Source organism: Polistes dominula, unplaced genomic scaffold (assembly GCF_049000335.1).
Source record: "Polistes dominula isolate Pdom_NZ unplaced genomic scaffold, Pdom_raw_medaka contig_78, whole genome shotgun sequence".
NCBI classification, from domain to species: domain Eukaryota; kingdom Metazoa; phylum Arthropoda; class Insecta; order Hymenoptera; family Vespidae; genus Polistes; species Polistes dominula.
Window position 1 is genome coordinate 612,161 of NW_028301042.1, and position 26,628 is coordinate 638,788.

Here is a 26,628-nt window from a genome sequence, read left to right on the forward strand (position 1 = left end):
ATTGAAATTAATATTTGATTTTTTTATTTATATATATATATATTTTTTTTTTCTTGTGTGTGTGTGAATTAACCCGCCGCCCTCCCCCTCAGCCCCCGGGTTAGATCAACACTCTCTTATATCGTTCAGATGATTATTTTAGTATTTGATTTGATTTATTTGTTTATAAAAAGGGTGGTAGGAAATTTTGGAAATAACTCGTACGATTTGAATTTAACGAATTATCCGTGATACAAATTTTTGACGTTTATAATTAACAATTATTATTTTCTTTTATTGGTTTTTTTTTTTTTTATATATATTTATAATAAAATATAATACTTATTAATAAAAAAGGTGAATAAGAAAGAAGTTTAGAAAAAGTAGAAAAGAAAAGAAAAGAAAAGAAAAGAAAAGAAAAGAAAAGAAAAGAAAAGAAGCACTCGATACGAACGCATATTTAAAATATAATAAAAACAGGTGTACAACCTTGTGAAAATAATAAACAACAATATAACATATTCGCGTTTATTAATAAATTAATAAATTAATACACAAATACACATATACATATATACAAAATATAAAATCGTTGTTACTACGATAAGTGATAAATAAATAATTAAATGAAAAAAGAAAAGAAAAGAAAAGAATAAAATTATTAAAGTGAAAAATCGATCAATAATCGATTATTATTATTATTATAATAATAATTTATAATTGTGTGTTGGTCTCCTGTGCAATAGAGAGAGAGAAAGAAAGAAACATATAAAACTGGAAGGAATTTGGATAACAACGAAGTCTTGAATCACTACCCTCTCCCCGCCCGACCGGCTCATCTGGCCCTCCCGCCCGGCTCATCCGGCCCGTCCGGCCCGCGCGTGTTGTGAACAATTTGTTCAACGTTTCGTTTTTTAATCAACATTGGACGGCCCAAGTGCCGAATAAACAATCAAAATTCGGGTTAAGAACAAAGAGCCGTTGCCATCGTACGCGATGGAGATGAGCGACGATTATCAAGACATGGTCAATCCTGGTGGAGGGATGTCCAATCTCCAACCCATGGGGGGACATCATCGGAACACACCTGAGAGCACCTCAACGGTATGTAATTAACCATAAGTAAAATACACACTTTCTTTCATTCATACACACATGACGACAAGTATTTGTACTTTTTTTATTTTATTGCTTTCTATTGTCTTCTTTATTGCTTTTTATGTCTTTGATTTTTTTTTTTATTAATTTCTAACTCACCCCCCACTTACCCACCCCCCTATCATCATCATTCAATCATCATTTATCCCCGTTTAGTTTCAGTTCATCCCTTGTCTTTGTTTAAGTTTCAGTTCATCCTCTTAGCACCGTTTAGTTTCAGTTTATAACTTGTCTTAGTTTATTCTTTTTGGAGGGGGGGGTTATTTTGTAATTGGTATAACTCACCCCCACCCCTTTACACCTCACACCTTCAAATTAACTTCCTACTAGTCTTTTTATCCCGCTTTATTTTCAGATCATCCCTTGTTGTTTTTCTTTTTCACCTAAACTTTTTTACTTTTCGTTTACTCTGCTGGTTTTTTTTGGGGGGTGGGTGGGCGGGGGAGGGTTATTTCGTAATTGGTAGTAGATGATAGTTTGTAAAATGTTCTCTTACGTTTTTATTTTTCTGTTCACGTTTATATTTGTATGTGTGTGTGTGTGTGTTTTTTTCTCTTTTTTTTTTATTACGTTTACATGGACAGGAAAAAAAAGTTTATCGAAGGTAATGGGAATTGTTTGTTTTATTTCATTCGACGAATCGTTTTGTTTTGTTTCGTTTATATTTTCTTCCTTTTTTTTCTTTTTTTTTTTTCTTTTCTTTTTGTTTATTTTTTGTGATAACATCTTTTGTACAATTTTTCCAAGTAAAAATCAAAATTTGTATAAATGGCCAGATCAATTTCTATTATTTATTAATATAAAAAAATTGAATACAATATTGAAGAAATCGTAGTAGTAGTCTTCTTCTTGTTAGTTAATTAATAATTATTATTCAATACTTTGTGGGATTGTGTTTGTAATAAACAAAAAAACAAAAAGAAAATAATTATTATAATTAAACTTTCTTCTAATACTACATGTATGGCATTATTTCCTAGAATTGTCCCATAAGAATACTTGAGACATGTTTGTGAACAAAAAAAATTGGAAGCATTCATTAACTTTATCATTTTTTTTTAATATTTTTTATTTTTTATAATTGCAAATAAATATTTCAATAATTTTTATGCGAATTATTTATTAGATCAAATTCGATTAATAGTATACAAACATGTATGCAATTTGATATCAATTATCGGTTTGTCATGGTTTATCATGGTTCAAATAATTCACAATGGTATTTGAAACATTTGCAGATTTTATTTATGAAAATAATTGAAACATATTTCATCATATTAATTTATTGTTTATATTAACCTTTGCTTAACACACTTGGTCCAGAAATGGACCCAGACGACCTTTTATTGCAACTTCAGTCATTTTTCTCAATTGTACTCAACTTTGGTAATTTTTTTCAACATATTTAAATTTAATTTAATGCTATAAAATCTATATAGTAATTTTAAGTGAGTATTAAAGAAGTGTGAAAAAAAATGTTGAAGTAAATCTATGCAATAATTAATTGTTTATAACAATTTTTCTTGCACGGGTCCAAAAGAGTCGGGTGTAGTAAGCGTTGGCACTCCAGGAAGGGTGGTTGGTATAAGCAAAGGTTAATCTTTACCGATCGTATTTGTTTATTCTTCAATTTTATTATTTATCATTATCATCTTTATATCATCTTAATATCATCTTTTCTTTTCTTTTATTCATATCAAGTCTTCTTTTTTTTTTCGGGTTAGGACAAACAACACGTTGTTGAGGAAGATCGGAAAAAATATTTGTTTGTTTGTTTCTTTTTTTTTTATAATACAATTGAATCAAATCTGTAATTGAAGTTATTTTTAGTCAAATCTATATGTGCACATTGCATTGATCATCAATGATAGTAGTGGTGGTGGTGGTGGTGGTAGTGAGTGGTGATTGCTTTTTTGTTTATGATTGCAATATTAAAATTCTTCGAATGTATTTTTTTTTATTTATATAATAATAATATTTGGAAATCTTTGAATTGTCAGCTTTCTTTTCTTATCTTTCTATCTTCAAATGACAAGTTATACAAAACATTTTTTATAATAATACATTAATTCAATTTTTTATCTTTCATTTAATTTTTTCCATACACGTTATGTTGAATAATTTAAAAAAAAAAAGCAAGAAAAAGAAAAACAACATTCAATACTTTTGAAATGGATTTTTTTTTTTTTTAATATCAAATATTATTTCATAATTATCGAATAATAATTTGAACGAATGAACAAACACAAAATGAGTTTCGTCAATTAAACAAAAAAGAAAAAAAAAACAAATAACAAAACAAAAGTACAAGGAAAATAAATTAGGAATAATATGTTGATTGCATTTAAGAGTTTTGTTTTATTTTTGTAACGATTAGTTTATAAATAATTTTAAGTGTTCCATTTACGTGAATCATCATCATCATCATCATCGTCACCCTCCCCCAACCCACCCCACTCTGTTAAGTGCTTATCTTGTTTTTTTTTTTTTTTTTATGTATTATAGATATGTTTAAACAATATAATGTCACGTGTGACAATTGGCCAATAATTGTCAAACTAAAATGCTGCTTTTTTTTTCCTCCCATACGAATAATTGAATTTAATATCACACTTGCAAGTTAAGTGGTTTGTTTAACAAATAGAAATGAATTCTTCTTTTTTTTTTTTTTTTTTGAATTAGAAATATAGAAATAATAAATGAATGAATGAAGAAATTATGAGAAATTAGGTAAAGAGATTTGTTGTTGTTTTTTTTTTCTAATTTTTTTTTTCTTTTTTTGGTCTTCTTTAATTTTATTAGAAATATTTTCCGACTAAGATTGAAGAAGTAGGAGGAGGAGGAGGAGGAGGAGGAGGAGGAAGAGTAGGAAGAGTAGGAGGAGGATGAACGTCAGTTTATGTTTCGTGCAACCAGAGAAAATAATAATCGGCCATTAATAACGGCAATTTTGTAATTGTAGGTGTATATACATATATATATAGTAAATATATACATATATGTATATAAAATCAGAAACGACACGAAAGTACAGGAGAGAATTCAAGAAAGTGTACTTACACACGAATATAATATCGCGAGAAAAACGAGTCAGGTGATTATTATTATACTAACTATATATATATACATATACATATATATATACACATATATAAAGTCATATATATAGTACACGTTTTTTTTTGTGAGTTTCGATCTTTCGTAAGGAATATTCGTGATGTTTACATTTTTTCGTTTTAGTTCGGATTGGGTACGTTGTTTTGATTCGTTTCCTTTTTTCTTTCTTTTTCTATCGATTTGACTATCATATATATATATATGTGTGTGTGTGTGTGTGTTCTATTGACAAGATTGTAACTCTCATCTATTTTTTGTTCTATTTTTCTGTTTTTTTAATTTTTTTTTATATTTTCTTTTTTCAAATAAAAGAGATTAATACATGTATGGGTATTTGTTGAAAAGTAAAGTACGCGGTAGCATTTTAACAAGGTCATTTAAAAAACAAAAAAAGTATCTACGAAAATAATTGCGTATTAAGATTTTTTTTTTTTTTTAAATAACAACACTAGTATCTTTACATCTTCTTTATGTTTTTTTTTTTTTTTTTTTTATTCCTAACGATTGGTAATAAAATCAACGTTTGTTTACGTGCTTTTTTTTTTCTTTTGCATTCTTCTTTTATCATTGTGTATTATTTCTATATTTTTCGATATTTTTCGATATTTTTCGGTATTTTCTTTTTACGTTATATTAAATATATTCTTATCATCACACACACTGTTGTACAATGTGTTTATTAATTGTGAATGTCGGTGATAGGTATATTATTAGTTATAATAATATTTTTATTATTATATAAATTATTAATATACTATTCTATATATATATTTATATAAAATATTAATATAATTATTAATATTATATAAAAATTATTAGAATATTATTTTATATAATTACAATTAAATAAAATTACCATACGAGAAAAATAAAATAAAGCTAAAAGAAAATAAAAAAAAAATACCAATCACATTTCGTAGAAATAAAAAAAGTATATTTCAAGAATAGAATGTTTCACCATAATAATCATAATAATCATAATAATAATAATAATTCGTTAGATTCGTTTAGATTAATAAGACATTTCCGAACGTCATTGATCTTATTTACTCTAAAATGACGTAACACACACACACATATATATATATAACCAAAAGACGTTTGTGTGTTACGAAGGTGATAAATCAATACTTTATACGATCGATGAAATTTGCTTTTCTATTTGGCGAGAAGAAACTTGTGACGTCATACAAATATCATATATACACACACACACACACACGTATACACACATACGTATATATGTACCACATACTCACGAGTATGCATACCTAGAATTACATGTATTTCCTCCTCTTCCCCCTTCACCTTTTCCTCTTTCCCTCCACCCCCGTTGGTTTCGTTTAGTTTCGTTTAGTTTCGTTTCGTTTCATTTCGTTTCGTTTCGTTTCGTTTCGTTTCGTTTAGTTTCTAATTTTGGCAGGAACAAACATTGCATAGGTTTTATTATATTCCTAAGTATATAATCACATTCATAGACATGTTTTTTTTTTTTTTCACTTTTACACCCATTTATAAACTACACGTTTTACCTACAAGGTGTCCCTGTTAGTTTCTTTTTTTTCTCCTTTTTTTTCTTTCTTTCGTTTCATTTTTACCTTCTTTTAATTTAAGAAGAATTAAATGTGTATGTGTAATGTGTAATGTGTAATGTGTATGTGTTTTGTTTTCTCTTTGTAAGAACAGTCGAATTTTTTCTTTTTTTTAACACTTGTAGAAAGTGTCCTTGACAAATGAGACACATGATACACATGAGACAAATGAGAGGTAATTTAATAAAAAATAAAATTAAGTAAAGGTAAAATAAAATGTATTTAAAGGTGTATTCGTACTATGGTCTCCCATAGTCTCTAATAGTTTCATTGTATTTGTTTTATCACAGTTTCGTAGGATGACATAACACATGAGGAAGGAAAAGGAAGAATTTTAGGTATAATAATTCGAATATTATCATATACAATGTGACAAAAAAGTTACTCACGATTTATCACAATTTTATTTTATTTTATTTTATTTTCATCTCAAAATTTTATTAAAAAAAAAAAAAACAAACAGATGTGTGCAGATCACACAAGGTAGAATTGAAACCTTCAAAGAAAACCAAGCTTCAAAATAATTGAATTGTAATACAGTGCCATCTATTGAAAGAATCACCTTACAGAATTTAGATAACATCTAAATAAAAATCTTTAAATTAGTAATAAAAAAATAATAAAAAGATAAAAATTGTGCTAAAGGCTAAGTTGGACAAAATCCACGTGAAATAAAATTAATTTCATTAAAATAAGTTTGAATAGTTTCGAAATTATTAGTGGACAAACATATTTTGACACTGAATGTTTATATTTAGAATTTTATTAATTAATTAATTAATTAATTAATTAATATATAGAATTAAATATATAGAATTGAATTATAATATTGAATTTGATTAATTAATTAATTATTTTTCTTTCATCGGTTTCACGGTTTCTTCCGTTTCACTTCCAAAATACAAATACAAATACAAATGCAATAGTATTTTTTTTGTTTATTTATTTATATAAAGATGTAGTCCCATACTATGGTGTTGAGTAAAAAAAAAAAAATTATTGGAAATGTAATTTCATGAAAAATAATTGTTGAATGATCAAAAATCCTGTGTTAGATTTTTGTTTGAAATGTCCTTGATAAAGATTCATATATTAAATAAATAAATAAATAAATAAAAAAACGAAAATAAGTATACGTGAAAAATGTATTATATGAAAACTTAGCAACGGTATTTCACGAAGTATGGTGTGTGTGTGTGTGTGTGTGAGATGGTGATCCTATGGTGGTCTCCCATAGAACGATTATTATCTTTCGGTTAAAAATGTGCACCTTGGGATGTGCAGACTTTAAAGAAGGACTAACACATAACACTGGCCCAACCTTCTCTATCTTTCTCACATATACACATACACACATGTATACATGTATATATATATTTGCACTTATACAATCTTATGGAGTTACGAATTATTACTTGGCCGTTTTACGATAGCCCTATAAAAATCTCATAATTAGATTTCGGAGCTAATATCCTGAAGCGGGGCCTCGAACCTTGGAACCTGGTCCCAAAATTGCGAACGCCAATCTCTTCTTCTTTCTTTCTTTCTTATCTCTCTTTCTTTTATTTTTTCTTTTTTTATTTCTTTTTTATTTTTGTTGTTGTTTTTACAGAAGGTTGAGTTGAATGCATCCCTAATAATCGAATTGTAGTAGAACGGTTTCAAACGTAATCCTTACACATCCTTTTTACATCCTTTTATCTCATTTTTTCTTTTTTATTTTACACTTTACATGATTGTTCGAAATCATTAAATTGACGATTTGAATTAGGGTTCTTTTTTTTTTTTTGATTATTTCGATTACTAATTGCAATGGTAATGAATGGTTTGTGAAGACATTGTGTTCAGAAATAAATTCAAAAGGGATGTAAATGTATATAAAAATTTATTCCAACCCCCTATGAATTATTGAAATAACGTTGATGATTTAATTTTCTATAAATCTAGGTGAAAATATTTGTTTGAATTTTTATTTTTTTTTTTCCTGTAAATGTAATTCAATTATATTTTTCTCAAAAGTTTGTCATTTTTCAATTAACGATTGCATTAGTAACGAATGGTGGGTAGTAACATTTTATTCAGAAATAAATTCAAAGGGATGTAAATATATATAGAAATAAATTCCAACCCCCTTATATTATGTATTAAATATATATTCATAAATAGTTTAAAAATTTCGAAAGTTCCTCAATTCACCATATATTATTTCTATTATATCTATCTACACTTTAATCTATTATAACAAAATGATTTTTTGACGGATCCTTTGAACTAGTAATATTAACAATATCATTCAAATGAATATTTCATGCGCAATCTGATCATTCAAAAAAAGGAACCTTTTATTAATTCCTATTTATGTATTTTTCCATTGTACCTTTAGATGTACCTTTTATCCAAAAATTCCAAGAAATTCCTTGTCCCTTTTGTACCTAAGATGAAATATTTGGTGTGGAAAGAGCGCGCGGAAGGGTGCTGAAGGGGAAGGATAGATGAAATGGATTTAGTCAGAGTACGCAAATGTGCACGCAAACGCGCACGCAAACGCGCACGCAAACGCGCACGCAAACGCGCACGCAAACGCGCACGCAAACGCGCACGCAAACGCGCACGCAAACGCGCACGCAAACGCGCGCGCAAACTCAAACGTTCACCGACTTCTCCCCCCCACCCCACCCCACCCCCACTTTTCATTCACGAATTAGAAGAACAGAGATAGAAGAAGAAGAAGAAGAAGAAGAAGGGTGGTAGTGGTGGGTGGTGGGAGGTGGTATTGAAGTATTATAAGAGAAAGTGGGGGAGGAAAAGGTGTAGAGTCAGGTGAGGACTTACGGGGTTGGGAGGGGGGCGGTGGGGAGGAGAAATCAGAGGTCTTTTGCTTAACATCAGCACACACATCGTGGAATGGGAAAAAAGGGGGAGCGAATGAAACGACGGTAGGAAAAAAAAGCTTCAACTGGTTGTGGATTGTGATTGGTCCGTTTCGCGGAGCCTGTTGGGCGCACCTCCTACGGTCACGCCTGCCTCCCACCGATTTATATATTTATATATATATATATATATATATGTGCATGTGTGGTGGTTAAGTATATTTATTATAAATAATATTGTTTGATTGTTTCATTAAAAATATTTCATTGTCATTTAAAGTTTCATCATTAGAATCAAACGTGTGTCATTTTAATTTCAAGGTTTGGTTTTAGGTATTTTTTTTTTATTTTTTGTTTGTTTCATTTTTGTGTTGTTTAATTATTATTATTGATTATCGTATTGTTGTTTTTATTGAGTGTGATAAAATATTTAAATTAAATATATATATATATATAGGTATAATAATTTTGTATACACGTCAGGGTTGTCACGCGTTGTAGTAGGGCGTCAGGGTTGCGTTGTTCTACTGTGGTTTTTTTTTTTTTTTAATGCAACATTTTAATAAAATATAAATAATAATATATATATATATATATATATATGTTTTTTATTTTATAATATTTCTATTTTATTTTATTTTATTTTATTTTATTATATTTTATTTTCTAATGTTTCTATTTGATTTTATTTGATATTTTTCTTGATCAATTATTATTTTTATTAGGTGTGTGCGAAAAAATCAAAATTAAATAAATATATCTATAATAATTTTATATACACGGTGTTCAATAGATATGACTATGAGTTAAGTTTGATTGAGAGAATGTAAAATAAAAATAAATAGAAATTATTATTGTGTTAGAAATATTAATAATAATAATAATAATGATGCAAATGAAAATATAACTCTATTAAAATTTGTGTATTCATCGTGTCATAGGGAAATCCGTATTGCATATTTTAATACTTTCACCAAGGGGTCTTTTTAATACTTCTCAGAATATAATGCCTTCATCATTCTGTAGAATGATGATAGACATGTAACGATTTTAACAGTCAACATGTTGATGCGTGTAATAAAAGAGGACAATAATCTTCTCTCTCTCTCTCTCTCTCTCTCTTACTCTCACTCTCTAACTCTTTCTGTCTTTCTCTCTTTCTCTCGAAAGTTTCTACTTGTCTTTCTCTCTCTTTTTCACTTTTATAGACCCGTATATAAATTCAAATGTGTCGAACTATTATTATACGTAATAAAAATTGTCATAAGATTATTATCTGAAACAAAAACAAAAATTATTATTATTATTTATAAAGTTCAATTACTTCTTTTTTTTTTTTTTTTTAGTCTCTTTAAATCGTCAAAAAAAAAAAAAAATTTACAGTAATAAGTACATAGAATTTTACATCAGATAGGATTGCTTGAGAACAAATTTGTTGCTAATTGTACAAACAAATATAAACATTGATTTAATTAGAAGAAAATTAAACTACGAACATATTTGTTTCTTTTCAAAATCAATGGTTCCTTTTTTTTCTACACCCCATATGATAAAAATACAGTACAAATCGTTGAATTGTAGATTGGAATAGGTTTTTTGAAACATAAAAAAAAAAAAAAGTTGATTTAATTATAAGAATATTAACTATGCAAGTATTTGAATATTCATTTATATAAATCGTGTGTGTGTGTGTAACAACTATGATGTACACCGTAGATATGAAAATATTGTATTTTTTTTCTTCGAAAAATAACTACGCCATTTTTGTTCTCAATAAGTCATTACTAATCGTTGATTTTTTGTCGAGATATTATTGACGTACATTCTGTCAATATTTATACACACACACATATATATATATATATATAGATATATGTATGATTGCATGTATATATGTATGTATATTTGTTTCATTGTGTATTTTATGGATATCTTTTTCTTTCTTTTTTTTTTTTTATAATATTCTCTGTGTTGTGTGTATTATTTGTGTGTGTGTGTTGGTAATAGTAATATGAAATATACATTTCCAACAAAACCATTTGTAATTACTAGCAAAGTATTCGTCGACTATGACGATTATCGATCGACTTAGGTGAATATAGGTGTTGCATGAACTGGCACGCGATCTTTTACTATGTTCCATGATATATATATATATATATATTGAACATTATTTACTATACTTATATACATGATACTTATAATATACTTTACAATACTTCAAATAATATTATAACAAAATATTTGACATACAAATGGTTAATGTATTTAATTAAAACGTGTGTCTCATATTATATTTTTCATTAGAATTGTTTTTTCATTCATTCATTCATTCATTCATTCATTCATTCATTATAAGAGATAATTCTTATCTAACAAATATCTGAAAATATTTCTAATAATTTATCTAAACTATTATATTTCAAATGTTACATTCAAATTTGTGTAATTCCTAATCTTTGAATAAAAAAAAAAACAAATATGTTTTTTTTTTTGGGGGTAATAATTTGAATACATTTTAATTGATAGTTTGGATCAATAGGTTTCTATGATGAAAAAAAAAGGAAAAAAAAAGAAAAATATTGAATTGAAAGAAACAAAAAAATCTTGTATAAAAGATATGTAAGACTAACAATTATCAAACATTTCAAGAAAATTCATAAACTTTATATTAACGAACTTTAAAGTTACGAAATGACTGGCTATAAATATTACATTGTGCCGGTAGCAAGAAAGTATTATAGCGAATGTAAACTATAAACCTCAATTTTAACTTGGACTCTTGCACGTGTATACAGACAACACACACACATACACATATTTTAAAAAAAAAACCCACCTAACATGAAAACTTGAACAAATTCATGTGAACGATTTAATGCATTGGTGAATGTAATAATACGTTTATCTATTTCTATATATATATGTATATATATATTTGTATCAATGTGTGTATTGCATTTGTGCAAGTGTGTATATGTATATGTGTGTGTATGTTTGACGATTAACGACAGGTATGTCGCCTTGGTAATAATAAAAGCGATAATGTAGGGAAACGATTAACCGTAATTAGAAACGTCATTGTTATACACCGCTAGTTTCGCTCTATTATTTTTTTTCTTTTTTCTATTTTCTTATTTTTTTCTTCTTCTTCTTCTTCTTCTTCTTCTATTTCCTATTATATTTCCTCGTATTTTCTATTTTTTTTTTTTTTTTTTTTTTGTTAATACCTATGCGTATTATTTCTGATGAATTTATGAAGAAGATATTGTTCTCTTATATTTGTCAAAAATATTATTTTATTATTTTATTTTTAAAATTGCATATAGGAAATAATTTAGGAAATTGTTTTGAAAATAGTTTGATGCAACAGTAATGCATTATTAAAATGTTTTAAAAATCTCAGGTAATAGAAAAATCAATGAGAGTGAAATTAATTTTATTTATGAAGAACATTGTCTCTTTATATTTGTCAAAAATATTATTTTATTATTTTATTATCAAAATTGCATATAGGAAATAATTTTGAATATAGTTTGATGCAATAGTAATGTAATGCATTTGAAGTATTGCATAAATCAATGAATGAAATTAATTTTATTTATGAAGAACATTGTCTCTTTATATTTGTCAAAAATATTATTTTATTATTTTATTATCAAAATTGCATATAGGAAATAATTTTGAATATAGTTTGATGCAATAGTAATGTAATGCATTTGAAGTATTGCATTAATCAATGAATGAAATTAATTTGTATTTAAGAAGAACATTGTCTCTAACATTTCATATAACGTTTTAAATAATTTCAATAAATTATTAGAAATATTGTAGATTTGTTTAATAAGAATTATATATTAATTTTAATATTAAATATTATAAGAATAATATTGAATTAAATTTCATTTCATTTTCATAACAAAGTGATTTACAAAATTCTACACAACTATCAGAATTTGATTTTAATTTTATATTATTGAAACTAAATCAAATAGTGAACACTTTTGAAAATAATAATTAATATCTATTTCTATTAACTAATTAATCTAATTACACATATTAATGAAAATAATACTAATTAAAGTACTTAATTCATCGACAATAATAAATCATAGTACCTTAAACATTTAGATTAAGTTACTATTATACAAATTAATATGTTTACTTACCACAACAACATAATAATAAACCCATATAAAATCTTTTGTCAACATTTTTCAAATTTTAAGAATAGGAAACAGGGTAGATAATGATCTTTCACGATCTTTAACACTACATTGTGTGTTTATTATTGTTATTATTGTTATGATTGTTGTTGTTGTTGTTTGATAATAAATATTGTTAATCCCTATTGAAAAGTAGTGACGTTTTTATCGTTTTACATCAATGATATAATACAAATGGTTGGTCAATACCTACAAGTATCTACAATAGAATTCAACTATAGTGCTTTAAATTTTTTCTTTTGAGTCTAATAAAAGGAAATCAGGATTTGTTGATTGTACCCCTATTGTATCCCAATAAATACATCTATCTTAAAATCAATCTATCTAATCTATCTATCTATCTAAAAAGCTGTTTATCTAATCTATCTATCTATCTAAAAATTAATCCTAATTAATATGTAAAAGTATCTTTATAAACATTTCTTTCCTTTGGGTTGTAAATTTATTTTTTTTACACGTTGCAATTAATAAAATTATTAATTATTATCTATGTGTTGCATAATATATGTAAGTAGTAGATTATATATAAATTTGTACAATCTATTCCATCAAGTAATATATATATATTATTATCAGGTAATTTTTTGTATATAATTGCATATATTGCATATAATTGCATATATAATATTGCATATATAATATATTGCATTTATTACATATAATTGAATATATTATATATGCATATAATTGCATATAATATAATGCATGTATATAATAAATTAATATATAAAATATATTATATAAAATAATAGTATAACATTGTATAATATTAATATTGTACAAGAAATTATACAATGTTATACTAAAATTTCGAAATAAAAAAATCCAATTTTTTGTTTGTTTACAATTATCCAATTTTTGAAATAAAATTATCTACTTAGAATCATAGACAAAATAAAATATATTTGCATTCTTACAACATAATTCTTATATTATTATTATTAAAAAATAAATAGAATCAATCTAATATAAATCAAATAAAAAAAAAAAAAATATGTTCTCAAAATACAATTTTCTAAGAACTTGATTAAAAGTTATGAATTATAAACTTTGAATAAAAAGAAAAAAAGAATTAAAATCAACTTGTTCAAGTACTAATGATAAAAACAAATTAGTATTGGTTTAAGTTTAACACAAATTTACACATAAGTTGTTTTTTTTTTATTTTTTTTTTAACGATCTTTCTTTTCTTTTCTTTTCTTTCTTTTTTCGAGTATACACCAAAGAAGGAACTAACACACCATTGGGACATTGACACGTAGTCTTCTTTATACATACATACATACATTTATATTTCCCATATACTTTTAGATATATATATGTGTGTATGTATATATATTGTATTATATGAGGCTTGTTTTAAGAAGAATTTCTGTTAAGCCGTTACAGAGTCACGTTTAGTGGTAACGACACTAAGATATTGATCTTTGCATTTCACTAGGATCGTTAGTAAAGTTTCCGTATAGTTCTTCCTGATTCCATACCAAAGATAACGGGGATTTGACGTATCTAGTCTCGATTGATTAGAAAGTATCTGCACACACACACACACACACATACACACATATCCATATAGTATACATATGTATTTAAGAGTATATTAAATCTTGTGTGTATATGAGGATAAATTTGAACATTTTGTTCATTTAAATATTATTGTTCATATTATATTTTTGATCTTATTATTTTGTTAGGTATACATAATTATAGGTGGGGTAAAATGATTGTAATTTATTTAGGAATTGTGTAAATTATTTTATACATTTGTATTGGGATAGAGGTGGGTGTAAGTAAAGAAAGGGGGAAAGTTATAATATTAATAATTTACGTTTTAAATTAAATAGAAAATTAGGAAATTGTAGTAAAGGAAAATATGAAATATTGAATTATTAATAATATAATTTTATTTTAGTGAAATAATATTTTATAAAATTATAAAATAATAAAATTATTAATGTACCATAATTTTAGTTATATAATATTAAATTAAATACACACACAAACCTCAATATAAAATTCAAATAAAATATTTTAAAATATATAAAATAATAAAATTATTAATACTATAATTTTAATTAAATACAAACCTAGGATATACCATTAAATAAAAAATTCAAATAAAATATTTTAAAATATATAAAATAATAAAATTATTAATGTACCATAATTTTAATTAAATACACATTTAGGATATACCATAAAATAAAAAATTCAAATAATATAATATATAAAATATTAAATACAAATTTGATCAAACAAACCACGAGTAGATTAAATACACACACACACACATACACACACACCTTTCACATATATACATATATGCGTTTAAAATGAATCGTTAAAATGAATTTCTTGGATTCTCGGTATACTCTAACATTTCTTTTTCTTCATTTCTCCCACCCCTTTTCCTGTAAAGTCTCCTCTTTCTTTTCATTTGACTTCTCAAAAGGTTAAAATATTGAATTTGAACGATCGTTCATCTCTCAGTGGTCCTAAGTAAACTTGAACGTCGGTTTTCTTCCTCATCTTTGTCGTCATAGTCATCATCTTCGTCGTCATCTTCGTCTTCATCTTCGTCTTCATCTTCGTCATCTTTGGTGAAATATCGTAGTGGTGGTTCAGTGTTGGTTGGTTGGTTGGTTGGAGGTTAAAGTCGATGAGAAAAAGGCCAAACGAGTTTCTTCTTATTCTTCTTTATCATCATCATCATCATCATCATCATCATCATCATTTTGTTCATCTTCATCTTTATCTTTAACTTTATCTTTATCTTTATCTTCTTCTTCGTTCATCTTCTTATTCCTTGTTCGAAGTCTATCCGTGTAAATAGTAGTGATACACTCTTATTGACTTTACTCGCTTTTTATTTTTGTCCTTTCCCTTTTTTTTAATTTTTTTTTTCTTATTAGGGTCATCGACATTTATTTATAATTTTTTTATTTTATATATGTCTATCCCCTTTTTTTTTGTTCTTTTTCATTCTTTCAGGTTTTTATGCAAAAACCATATAAATGAATATTCTTTGTTCTGTGTTATGGGGAGCAGTTTCTTGTATTTTAATATTATTCAATATTTTTACACATTTTTGTTGAATTTTATTTTTTTTCAATTTAATTACAAGTTTTTTATTCATTTTTTAATTGTCTCATTTTTAATTTCATTTCATTTCATTTCATTTGATTTATTCGTTTGATTTCATTTACATTTGATTTATTCGTTTGATATTCTTCATGTTTATAAATAATGGTTAAAGAAAATGGGATGTATGGATGTAACATAAAAAGAACATATTATTACTATATTATTCGATAAAAATAGAAACATGAAATAGAATTTATGGGAGGGATGAGGGGAGGGGGGAGGGGGGTCTAGGGGTATCATTAAATTTACCTTCACTTTTGTTATTTCTAAACTCTGATAATCATACGTCATTTGCTTTTTTTTTTTTTTAACATTCACTTTAGAAAAAGAAGAAATTTTGTGTTGAATAATAAAAAAAGGTGATGGAATATTGAATTTTTCATATTATTTTCATTTTACATGAAATGACACATGATTTGGTCAAACACACATTTATGTAGAATATAAATCCTGCGATCAAGTCGTAAGAAATATATATCGTAATAACTTATTATAGTTATTTTGTAAGGTATCATAGTTACAACTGAAATCATAAAACTGTTACCAACAAGAGTAGTAGTAGTAAAGCCCTATAAATCTAATTTAATATAATTACATGAAACAATATATTATAAACAAATATTACATTTCAAATCATTTTGTGTGTGTGTGTGTGTATTTTATTTTTTGATTAGAATACAATTTGATTTATAAAAATTAAAAATTATTTAATTTCTATACTTAATAAAAAAAAAAAGATAAAAAAAATGATGTGAATGAAGGAAGGGGAATTTGGAATGGTTAGAATGGATTGAAAATATTAGAATGTAAAAGGTATTTAGGTTGATTCACCAATCGAAAGTTATATTAGTTATAAAAGTGTTTGGTGAAACACACACACACACACACACACATTATTAATCATCACAGAATAAGAAACCTTGACAAGGATCGTAAAAATATAATTGCGAGTAATATTGCAACAAATGGTTATCTCTTTAAGTATATTTTCCAATAAGGATAATAATAATAATAACTTCAATCTATTCCGTATTATTATTATTATTATTCACTAAACTTTATTCTAAAGAACAACAAAATAATAAAATAAAATAATATTAAATAAAATTAAATTAAGCGAGATAATAGTAGAGACATATATGCATATTACACGTATTTACAGTTGTAAATATTAACTGTATATAATTATTATAACAATTTATATATCTTAGTTTAATACGAAACTTGATTTGTTATTTTGCAATTTTGTTTTCTAAGTTTCTATGCATTTTTTTATTTTTTAATATCAAATGCATAATAATTACACATTTTAATTTAATTATATTTTATATTATTATTTATATTTAATTTTATTTTATTTTATTTCAACTACGAAACGCGACGAACAACTTCGGTTGACCGCATTTTTCCTTTTCCCGGAAAACAAAAAAATAAAAGAACAAAAAAAATATATATTCTTTAAACGATAATTCACGGAAAAAAAAGGTCGATTCACGATAGTCAGATACCCAATAGCGATATCTAAAATTACCTGGACGATTTCACATTTATGCGTTTCTTCTTATCTCTCTCTCATATATATATGTACATATATACACACATACACATTTTTATATATATAAGTATATAAGTATAATAAACGAACTGTGCCATTCTCGCGACATTTCAATAATTAATTATAGTTTCCTTGAAAATGTTTATTGTATATAATTTTTTTTTTCCTTTTTTAACTTATTCTTAGATATATATATATATATATATATACAGTATGTGCATAAAAATAAGAACGATAGGTCATTAAAATAATTAAAACGTTTAACATTGCAACGTGATCGCGTTTATTGTTTCATTTGGTGGCCACATGTGGGTCCCACGTATGGATCATTTGTCATCAAATTTATTATATACAATTTTTGTTTTTGTACTCTTTTTTATTTTATAATTTATTTAACGTCGAATTAATAGTTTGCAAAGTTATTAGATGATTTATTATTTATTATAGTATTATATATATTTTTCTTATAGTATTATATATATATATATATATTTTTGATATATTTTTTATATTATTATTTAGAATTAAAAAAAAAAAGAAATTATTTAGAATTTTTATATTTCAACTTTTAAATATATTTCTAAATCTTTTTTTTAATTTTATCTTTCCATTTATATATATATATCTGGATATGAATATCTATATATATATTTATTTATGTATACCATGAAAGATCGAAAGTTCTATAAAGATTATAGAAAAACAAGGAAAATAATCTATCAATTTACCTTCGTTCTTCAGAGCAAAAAAAAAAAAAAGAAAAAAAGGGAGAGAGAGAAAAAGGTTCCACTTTATTTTATTTATCTATCCATCCAGTCCGAATTTATTACAACGATGACCCAGTACCATAACCACCACCACCACCACCTTCACCACCACCACCACTTTATTCGTTATTATTTAAAACTGATCCCACATCCACCCTCTTCTTATCCCATACTTAAATCAACATACTGGCCGATTTTTATCATGGCAGAAAACATTTTCTTTCCATTTTTAACCTTAAGAATCACCCATTTTATCTTACGATCGATCTTTAGTTTGTTGGCTTGTCGATGAGAATGAAGAGGGTAGAGAAGGATAGTTTGCTTTCACGTTTTAAATCTAAATACCTGTGAGGGCCTCTTCAAGCCAATCTTTAATGGCGACTACGAACATTTTCCTTTTGCTCGATAAATCAAAATCCGCATAACATATCCTCCCTCTCTCTCTCTCTCTCTCTCTCTCTCTGACGTGAATAATAATAATAATAATAATAATAACTATTAATCGATATTTTTCATTATTTATATTCGATATTTTATTTCAACCGTGAGCAACTGAGTTAATTTGTTAAACAAATAAAAAACATCAATTGCGTAAATTAATTCTTTTCTTTAAGTTTTTCGTTAATTTCGTTGCGTCTGGTTTATGATCGATTCTGAAACCACGTAAAGTTGCTGAACCATTTTAAACTTTTATTCCGGATAATCAAATGGATCCTGAAAGCACCTAAAGTTGCTGAACCATTTTAATATATATATATAGATTTTAGATAAATTTTTCTCCCATTTCTTTCGATGTTCTTCTTCTTTTTCGAGGAAATTCCTTTAGAAAATGCTTTTGATCTGTCTAAATGACTAATGATTCTGTGCAACACATTTTTGGCGCCATCCATTTGGTTTTCCATATAAAAGACCTGTTATTACTATTATTATTATTATAACCTATTTCTTAGTGTAGATAAAGATCGTGAGAAATCGTGCATGGTAGGGAAACATATTTTTGTTGGGAATTGAATATTTCACATTTGTAGAAATTTTATAGAATATTATTTTATATTTTTTATATTATAGTTAAATAAGTTTATAAAAGAAGAAAAAGAAAAAGAAGAAGAAGTTTTCAGGTATACCTGAAATATATACTCCTTTAGGGTATTTACCCTGAAGTCCCCCCCTACATGTTCGTTCCCCTTGACAATATTCTTAATTCTAAGGAAATAAGTTTATACTGGTTACTGATTACTGATAAACTTTATTCCATGTCTACCCTCACGGGTTTCAACATAACCTCCTTGCTTTATACAGTGTCACATATTCCTTATCCTACTTTCTTATAACTACTTATTTCCTATTCGTTTCCCCTCGCTACCCTCTCAAAAGACCTTGCTACCTCACACATCTCTACCTCTAGTATCCTTTCCCTTCCAACGCCTTCTTCCATCCACCCTTCGGGTCCTCCCTTTGTTGTTCTTCCTATTCCTTAAAGTTTCTTAAAATCAGCTCATCCATCCGCCTCAGGTCCTCCTGGCAGACCATGTGCCCTAAGGTTTCCTTCTTACTCCTGCATACTCTATACCTTATGTCTCTATACCTATGTCTAGGACATGTCTACCTAATGTCCTTCCATGCCTCTCTCCCTAAGCTCCCGCATAACATTCTGGTCCATATTTTCCTGTTTTCTCCTCTCGTCGTTCCTTCGTCCCAATACCCTTCCCTTCCCGGTGTCTTTTTCCTTTTTTTGTATTTTATGCAAAACCTTGACGCGTTTATTTTTCCCCATATACTCTGGACCTCTTACTCCGTCAGCTTCTGTACCGCTATTCCCACCTTCATCCTCCACTCTTCCACATTCCCCCTTCTTTATCTGACCCTCCCCTTAAATAAGTTTATAATATTATTAGATATTTTTTTTATACTAATTAAATAATAATTTATATTAATATTATTTTATATTTTTATTTATTAATCTTATAATTCACATAATATTATTTTACATTTTTTTTTATTGATATAATTCGTATAATATTATGAAATATTATTTGAACTATTATTGACAATTACATTAACTGTGACAACATTTTTCTACCCTTCGATTGTATCACGTACAATATGAACACTTTTTAAAAATCAAAACCAAATCAACAACAATAATATAAACCGGAATAATTGAAATAAAGTTGGTCTTATATATAAAAAAAAAGAAACACCGATTCTCTCTTATTTACAAATATCTTGTTAAACCATTGAGCTCAACTAACCGGTTGATCGAACAGCTGCCCAAATGACATATTTTCAGAAAGGTTATTGTACGGTACCTTTGTTAAAGGCTGTAGTAAAGATAGGTTAGGAATGGAGGTAGGTTAATAAATGGACGATTGTGCTTTTACGGTGCTCAGAAACTCCTTTAAACGGAAAGAAATAAATTCTTTGAACTTAGGATTAGCATGAAAAATCCATAAATACAAAAGGAACGTCGCATGATGGGGCTAGATATAGATAAGATGAAAGTCTGGAGGTTGCAGTGTGATTGAAAAAACCCTATTTCAAAAATAGGGTGAAATATATATTTTATAACAAAATTCCCGTTGTACAATGGTTTCTCACCGCACACGTAGAGTCCTTATTTAATCTTACCCGTCAGTTTTTATTTTATTTTATTTTTTTTTTTTTTTTTGACACAAGAAATATTTTAAATGGAGGAAGGAAAAAAACATGTTGTTACCTTTTATAACGGGGGTATAAGCTGTTGATCAGGTAAAAGAGATTTTGAAATGGATTGATGGTTTATAATAAAATGGAAAAATCCTTATACCTGCATTTCTTGTTAGAAAATCTTTTAATATCACTTTTGTTTCTCGTTTTGGATACTATGTATCATAATGTGTATATTATACAGAGTTTCTCTGGAAAGAAGCACATATTGTTACCAATTGGAAGATAACTGTATTATTTATTATATTACAATATTACAAATCTTTTTTTCTATTTTTCTAGTATTCTGCACTTTAGGTATGAAGGATTTTTCAAACGATTTGAAAAATCATTGATATTCACTTGAAATTCATTGATATTCATATTTTGTAAAAAAAAAAAAAAACGAAACGGTTAACACAATTATCGATGAAATGTTTGTCTTCTTTTTGGGGATCCTTTTTTCTTTGTTTTTTTTTTTTTTAATAATTTTTTTTTGTATTTTTTATTTTTACACAAGAAAAAAATCAATAAATAATAAAACGAAGTTTAACGATAATCATTTATTAATTAAAATTTGTTTTCTTCGATATAATTATTAATTTTTTTTTAATTTTATTTATTATAAACAATCTCTAATTGAATTATTTTTATTTTTATTATTATTTTTCTTTTTTGGTATTAAAAAAAAAAAAATATAATGAATCGTTTAAGAAAATTCAATTGAATGGTTTTAAACGAAAATAACGAAATGATTATGCTTGTCTCGTTTCATCGGTATCCTTTTAACACTATGATTACGAGCATAATCTATTAGAATAATTTGTGTTTGTATGTATGTATGTATGTATGTATGTATTTAAAGTGTAGATATGTTTCTTTGAAATATACATAGACAAGAAGAAGTTGAGTCGTGCGTTGTGTCGTCGTTAACGACCGGTTTTAGAAATGATACAACACTAATACTAACTAACCAACCAACGTGTTACATACATACATACATACATACATGTATACATGTATGTAATATACATCTAACAGTGTTTTGAGAAGCTTGTGTTAAAGTTGAAGTTGTGTTATTAGAAAGAAATCGTTCTTGCAAATCGAGAGAGATGAAGAATGTAGAATCTTTTCAAATCTGATCTTTGACAGCTCATTTTTTTTTTTCTAAGTCAACATTTTCTCTTTTGTTCTTATTCTTTTGAGACATTTTTTTAATAATTAAACGTTTTATTTATTATATTTTTCTTTTTTTCTATAGGTGTCTTTAAAGAAAGTTAGTTTAGTAAATTAATTTGATGATAATTTTATTCTAATTTTACTTGTGTTAAGATAATATTGGATAGTTGTTTAGTTGTTTTGGAATTTTTATTAAATTATTAGGTTGATCGTAATTGAAGATATTTATTTTTAATAAAAAAAAAAAAATTAAAATTGTTGGGTTAGATTAAAATAATTGGGAATGATTTTGATTGGTTTGAAGTATTGAAAATTAAAAAGGAATTTATATTTGATTGATTGATTGATTGATTGATTGATTGATTGAAAAAATGAAGGATTGATAATTAATATAAATTTTTAAAAATTTTTCTAGACCCTTCTAGTCCTTTCTCGAAGTACTTTGCCTTAATTTTTTTCTTTTTTTCTTTTTTTTTTCTTAAATATTTAAATTTCTTTGTTTCTCACTCTCCTTAATTTTGTATCCAAACGAAATTCTTCAAGTGGTTTTTTATTTCTGTCCTTTCCAAGGATTTGTCTCTTTCCACGGAAGATTTATAACCTCCAACTATCTCAAATTTCTGTTCCTTTAATATTTTCTTTTTTCTTTTTAAATCCAAGTTGAAACCATTTCCTCTTTGAGGACGTTTACTTGAAAAAAATAAAAAAAAAGAAAATTCTCTTACAATTTGTTCTGGATCATTTCTCATTTTATTTCTTTGAAGAACATTTTCAATCAAATATCATTACTATTACTTTTTTTTATATAACATATATATAATTTAATTACTATTTTTTTTTTAATAATAATCAAATTGTATAATAGATTAAAATAAACAAAAAATAATAAGAAAATCAATAATTTAAAAAAAAATAATACTCATAAAAAAATCACGTTCATATAACACTTAATTAAGTATACAAGATAAATAACATTACTTTCCTTATATATATATATATATATATATATAATTTTCATTCTATTTTTTACTAATAATTGAATTGCATAATAGATTAAAATAAAAAAAAAATAATAAGAAAATTAATAGTTTGAAAAAAAATATCACGTTCATGTAACACCTAAGAGGAATAATCAAAATCTATGAATAGAATGAGAAACATTGCAAACCTCTACACACTCTCACACACTCTCACACACTCTCATACACTTTCATACACTTTCATACACTCTCATACACTCTCATACACTCTCATATACTCTCATATACTCTCATACACTCTAATACACTTAAACATACTCTCACACACACTTCTTCTATCTGTTGTCTCTCCCAATGACAAATAATAATTTGACGTATCACACATGTGTGAGTTTTAAGCATTCTATCTTAACGTCAATAAACTTAGTATAGGGACTTATATATCCATAAGTATTTTATACATATATATGGTACTGTCCCAAAGATATAAACATATACAACTACATATGTAGAAATACAAACTATTGTATACTGCCACCGGTGGTGGAAAGGCATCATTGTCGCCCGCGGAATACAATTAGCAGTAAATTAGCATACGCCATCGAAGACCGATAATAAAATCCTGTATGTTACAACGATTGCATATCCGATCCCACAATGCCCGTTGTCGACCACAAATTATTAATTTAATGGCTTCGACATAAGACGTAAGAAGAAAAGAATAAAGGAAAAGAAAATTGTGAGTATGTATGAGTGACTGAATGAGAAGGGGGAGACGGGGAGGGAGGGTGGTTAGGTAGGGATTGATGGATACGTTTGGAATAAAACAACAAATTGATAGAAAGAAATATAGAAATGACATGACATTGTTAACTTTTCTCTTCCTTTTATTTAAAAAAAAAAAAAATAAGGAAAAAAAATGCATTATTATTCGATAGGAATGAGATAAGAGGTGTATGATTTATCATTTAATTATTTTTATCTTTTTTAGGGGGGGAGGAAAAATATAAAAATGTTAGACGGGGTAAATAAATCGTTTGAGAGATTGAATTATTGCATTATATTGATTATCAATTATTATTATTATAATTTGTTATGGGATATGTGGGATGAGAATGAGATAAGAGGGTGTATAATTTATTATAAAATTATTTTTACTTGTTTATGGGAGGGTAGAAAATATTAATTACTTCATTTATTACTTCATGTATTGTTTCATTAGAAAATTTCTTCTAATTATTTATCAATTATTATTATTTTAATTATTATAATATGTTAGAATTAAAATAAATGTATTATTATTCGATAGGAATGAGCTAAGAGGGTGTATAATTTATTATAAAATTATTTTTACTTGTTTATGGGGGGAGGGGTGGAAAATATCTATTACTTCATTGATTACTTCATGTATTATTTCATTACGAAATTTCTTCTTATTCATATTGGTATTAGTTAGATAAAGAAATATTATATTTAATTAATTAAATATAGAATATTGACAAATTTAACTTGGTTTAGATTTTCGGTTAGAAGAGTTTTACGAGATAAACTGTAATAATATTTTCGTGTAAAAATATATTCTTAAGTATGAGTCAGAGAACTAGGATGACGGTCTATCTTCGTTTCACGTTTTACTTTAAACTAGCCAAGAGACAATAGTAGAATTTTATTGGTTTTTAAGAAAGAGGTGAACGTACCTAAGTAAATATATATATATATATATATAAGTTGGTCAGTTATAAAATTATTTAGAGAAGAAAAAATATATAGATGAAAAGTATCTCAGTATTTTATAAAAAGAAATGTAATGATAGGAAAAGAAAAAAATATGAAGTAGAGAAAGGGGTTTTGATGCATCAGGGTTGCATCAGGGTTGCGTCAGAGTTTCTTCCGTCAGTGTCGTACTATCAAAGTAAAATTATCAGAACTTTGTAAAATAAAATAAAAAAAATTAGAAAAAAATGTAATGATTAGAAAAGAAGAAAGTATGAACCATAGAAAGGGTTGATATGGTTTTTTATATCAGTGTTGTGCTATAAAATTTGAAAACGATCAGGTGTTGATATCAGAGTATCAGAAGTATCAAAATTTTGTAAAATAAAAAAAAAAAAATAGAAAAAAAATGTAATGATAAAAAAAGAAAAAATTATGAACCATAGAAAGGGTTGATATGGTTTTTTTTATGTCAATGTTGTGCTATAAAATTTGAAAACGATGAGGTGTTGATATCAAAAGTATCAGAAGTATCAGAATTTTGTAAAATAAAAAAAGGAGAAAAAAAGGAAAGGTTTGAAAGTATAAAGTAGACAAGACAGAGAGAGGGTTGGTATGTTTTTTTAAGGTGAATGTCGTGCCATCAAATTTCGAAACACGTATAGGGTGGAGAAGAAGAGAAGGGGTGGATGGGTGGGTGGGTTTGGTTCTTGACGTCTGGCGCGAGTTGCATTCGCTCGTAAATGCGTCTCGTAAGTCGAGGCGTTATAGTCATCGTCCGAGGGTATATAAACGTCTCATCCTATATACTTACCAGCTATCTTTTACCTCTCTCTCTCAGTATAACAAAACCAAAGAGAGAGAAAGAGAGAGAGAGAGAGAGAGAGAGAGCTTTTGTTCCTACGTTTAGTTCAGCACATGATTTTCTTTCCATTTTTTTCTTTTTCTTTTTCTTTGTAATTTTTTGTAAGGGTGAGGGTGAAATGTTACACGAGATGTTTTAGAGAGGTTTTAGAGAGGTTTTAGAGAGGTTTTAACTTGTTCATTTGTATTGTGTATTATTTCTATGTTTTTTATTTTTTTTTTTTTGTTATTTGATGCATGTGTGTTTTTTTTGTATATGTATTTGTAATATTATACTACATATGCAAATCTTGGGGATTCGGAATTTGAATAATGGTATTTTGGAATGTTAGGATTTTATGCTTAGAAATTTATGGAACTTTTGGAATTTATTGGTTCGTTTTAAGACAATTATTGTAATGTTTCCTATTATATTTTTTTAAATATACGTTATATAAAGTATTTTTATATATATTTGATTTATTTTATTAATATTATTTATATTTTATATATTTTATCAATTGGTAATTTATTATATTATTAGTATAACATTAAAATTACATAAGAAAGTAATAAATATAATATTATTTTATATTACTAAAATTATAATAATAATATAATAATAAAAAATAAAATATATATACACATAAGATAATAATAAAAAAAAATGTAGAATAATAGGATAACAGTGTTGTACAAAAAAAAAAGTATAATAAAACAATTACTTTACTAACACTATATAAGAATAATTATCAAAAAAAAAAAAAAAAGAAAAAAATGAATGAATAATAATAAGAAAAACATTTCTTGTAAAACGTTG

At 26.2% G+C, this 26,628-nt stretch overlaps 1 protein-coding gene across 7 annotated transcripts in view; it reads left to right on the top strand.

Moving 5' to 3' along the window:
* Window positions 1-26,628, top strand: part of retn (retained) — a 173,778-nt gene that overhangs the window by 27,909 nt on the left and 119,241 nt on the right. For all 7 annotated transcript variants that reach the window (XM_089175059.1, XM_089175061.1, XM_089175065.1 and 4 more), the window contains one exon: window positions 726-1,083. In XM_089175059.1, coding sequence (XP_089031185.1) covers window positions 976-1,083 — 108 coding nt within the window. In that variant the 5' untranslated portion in view covers window positions 726-975. The remainder of the gene's footprint in view (window positions 1-725; window positions 1,084-26,628) is intronic.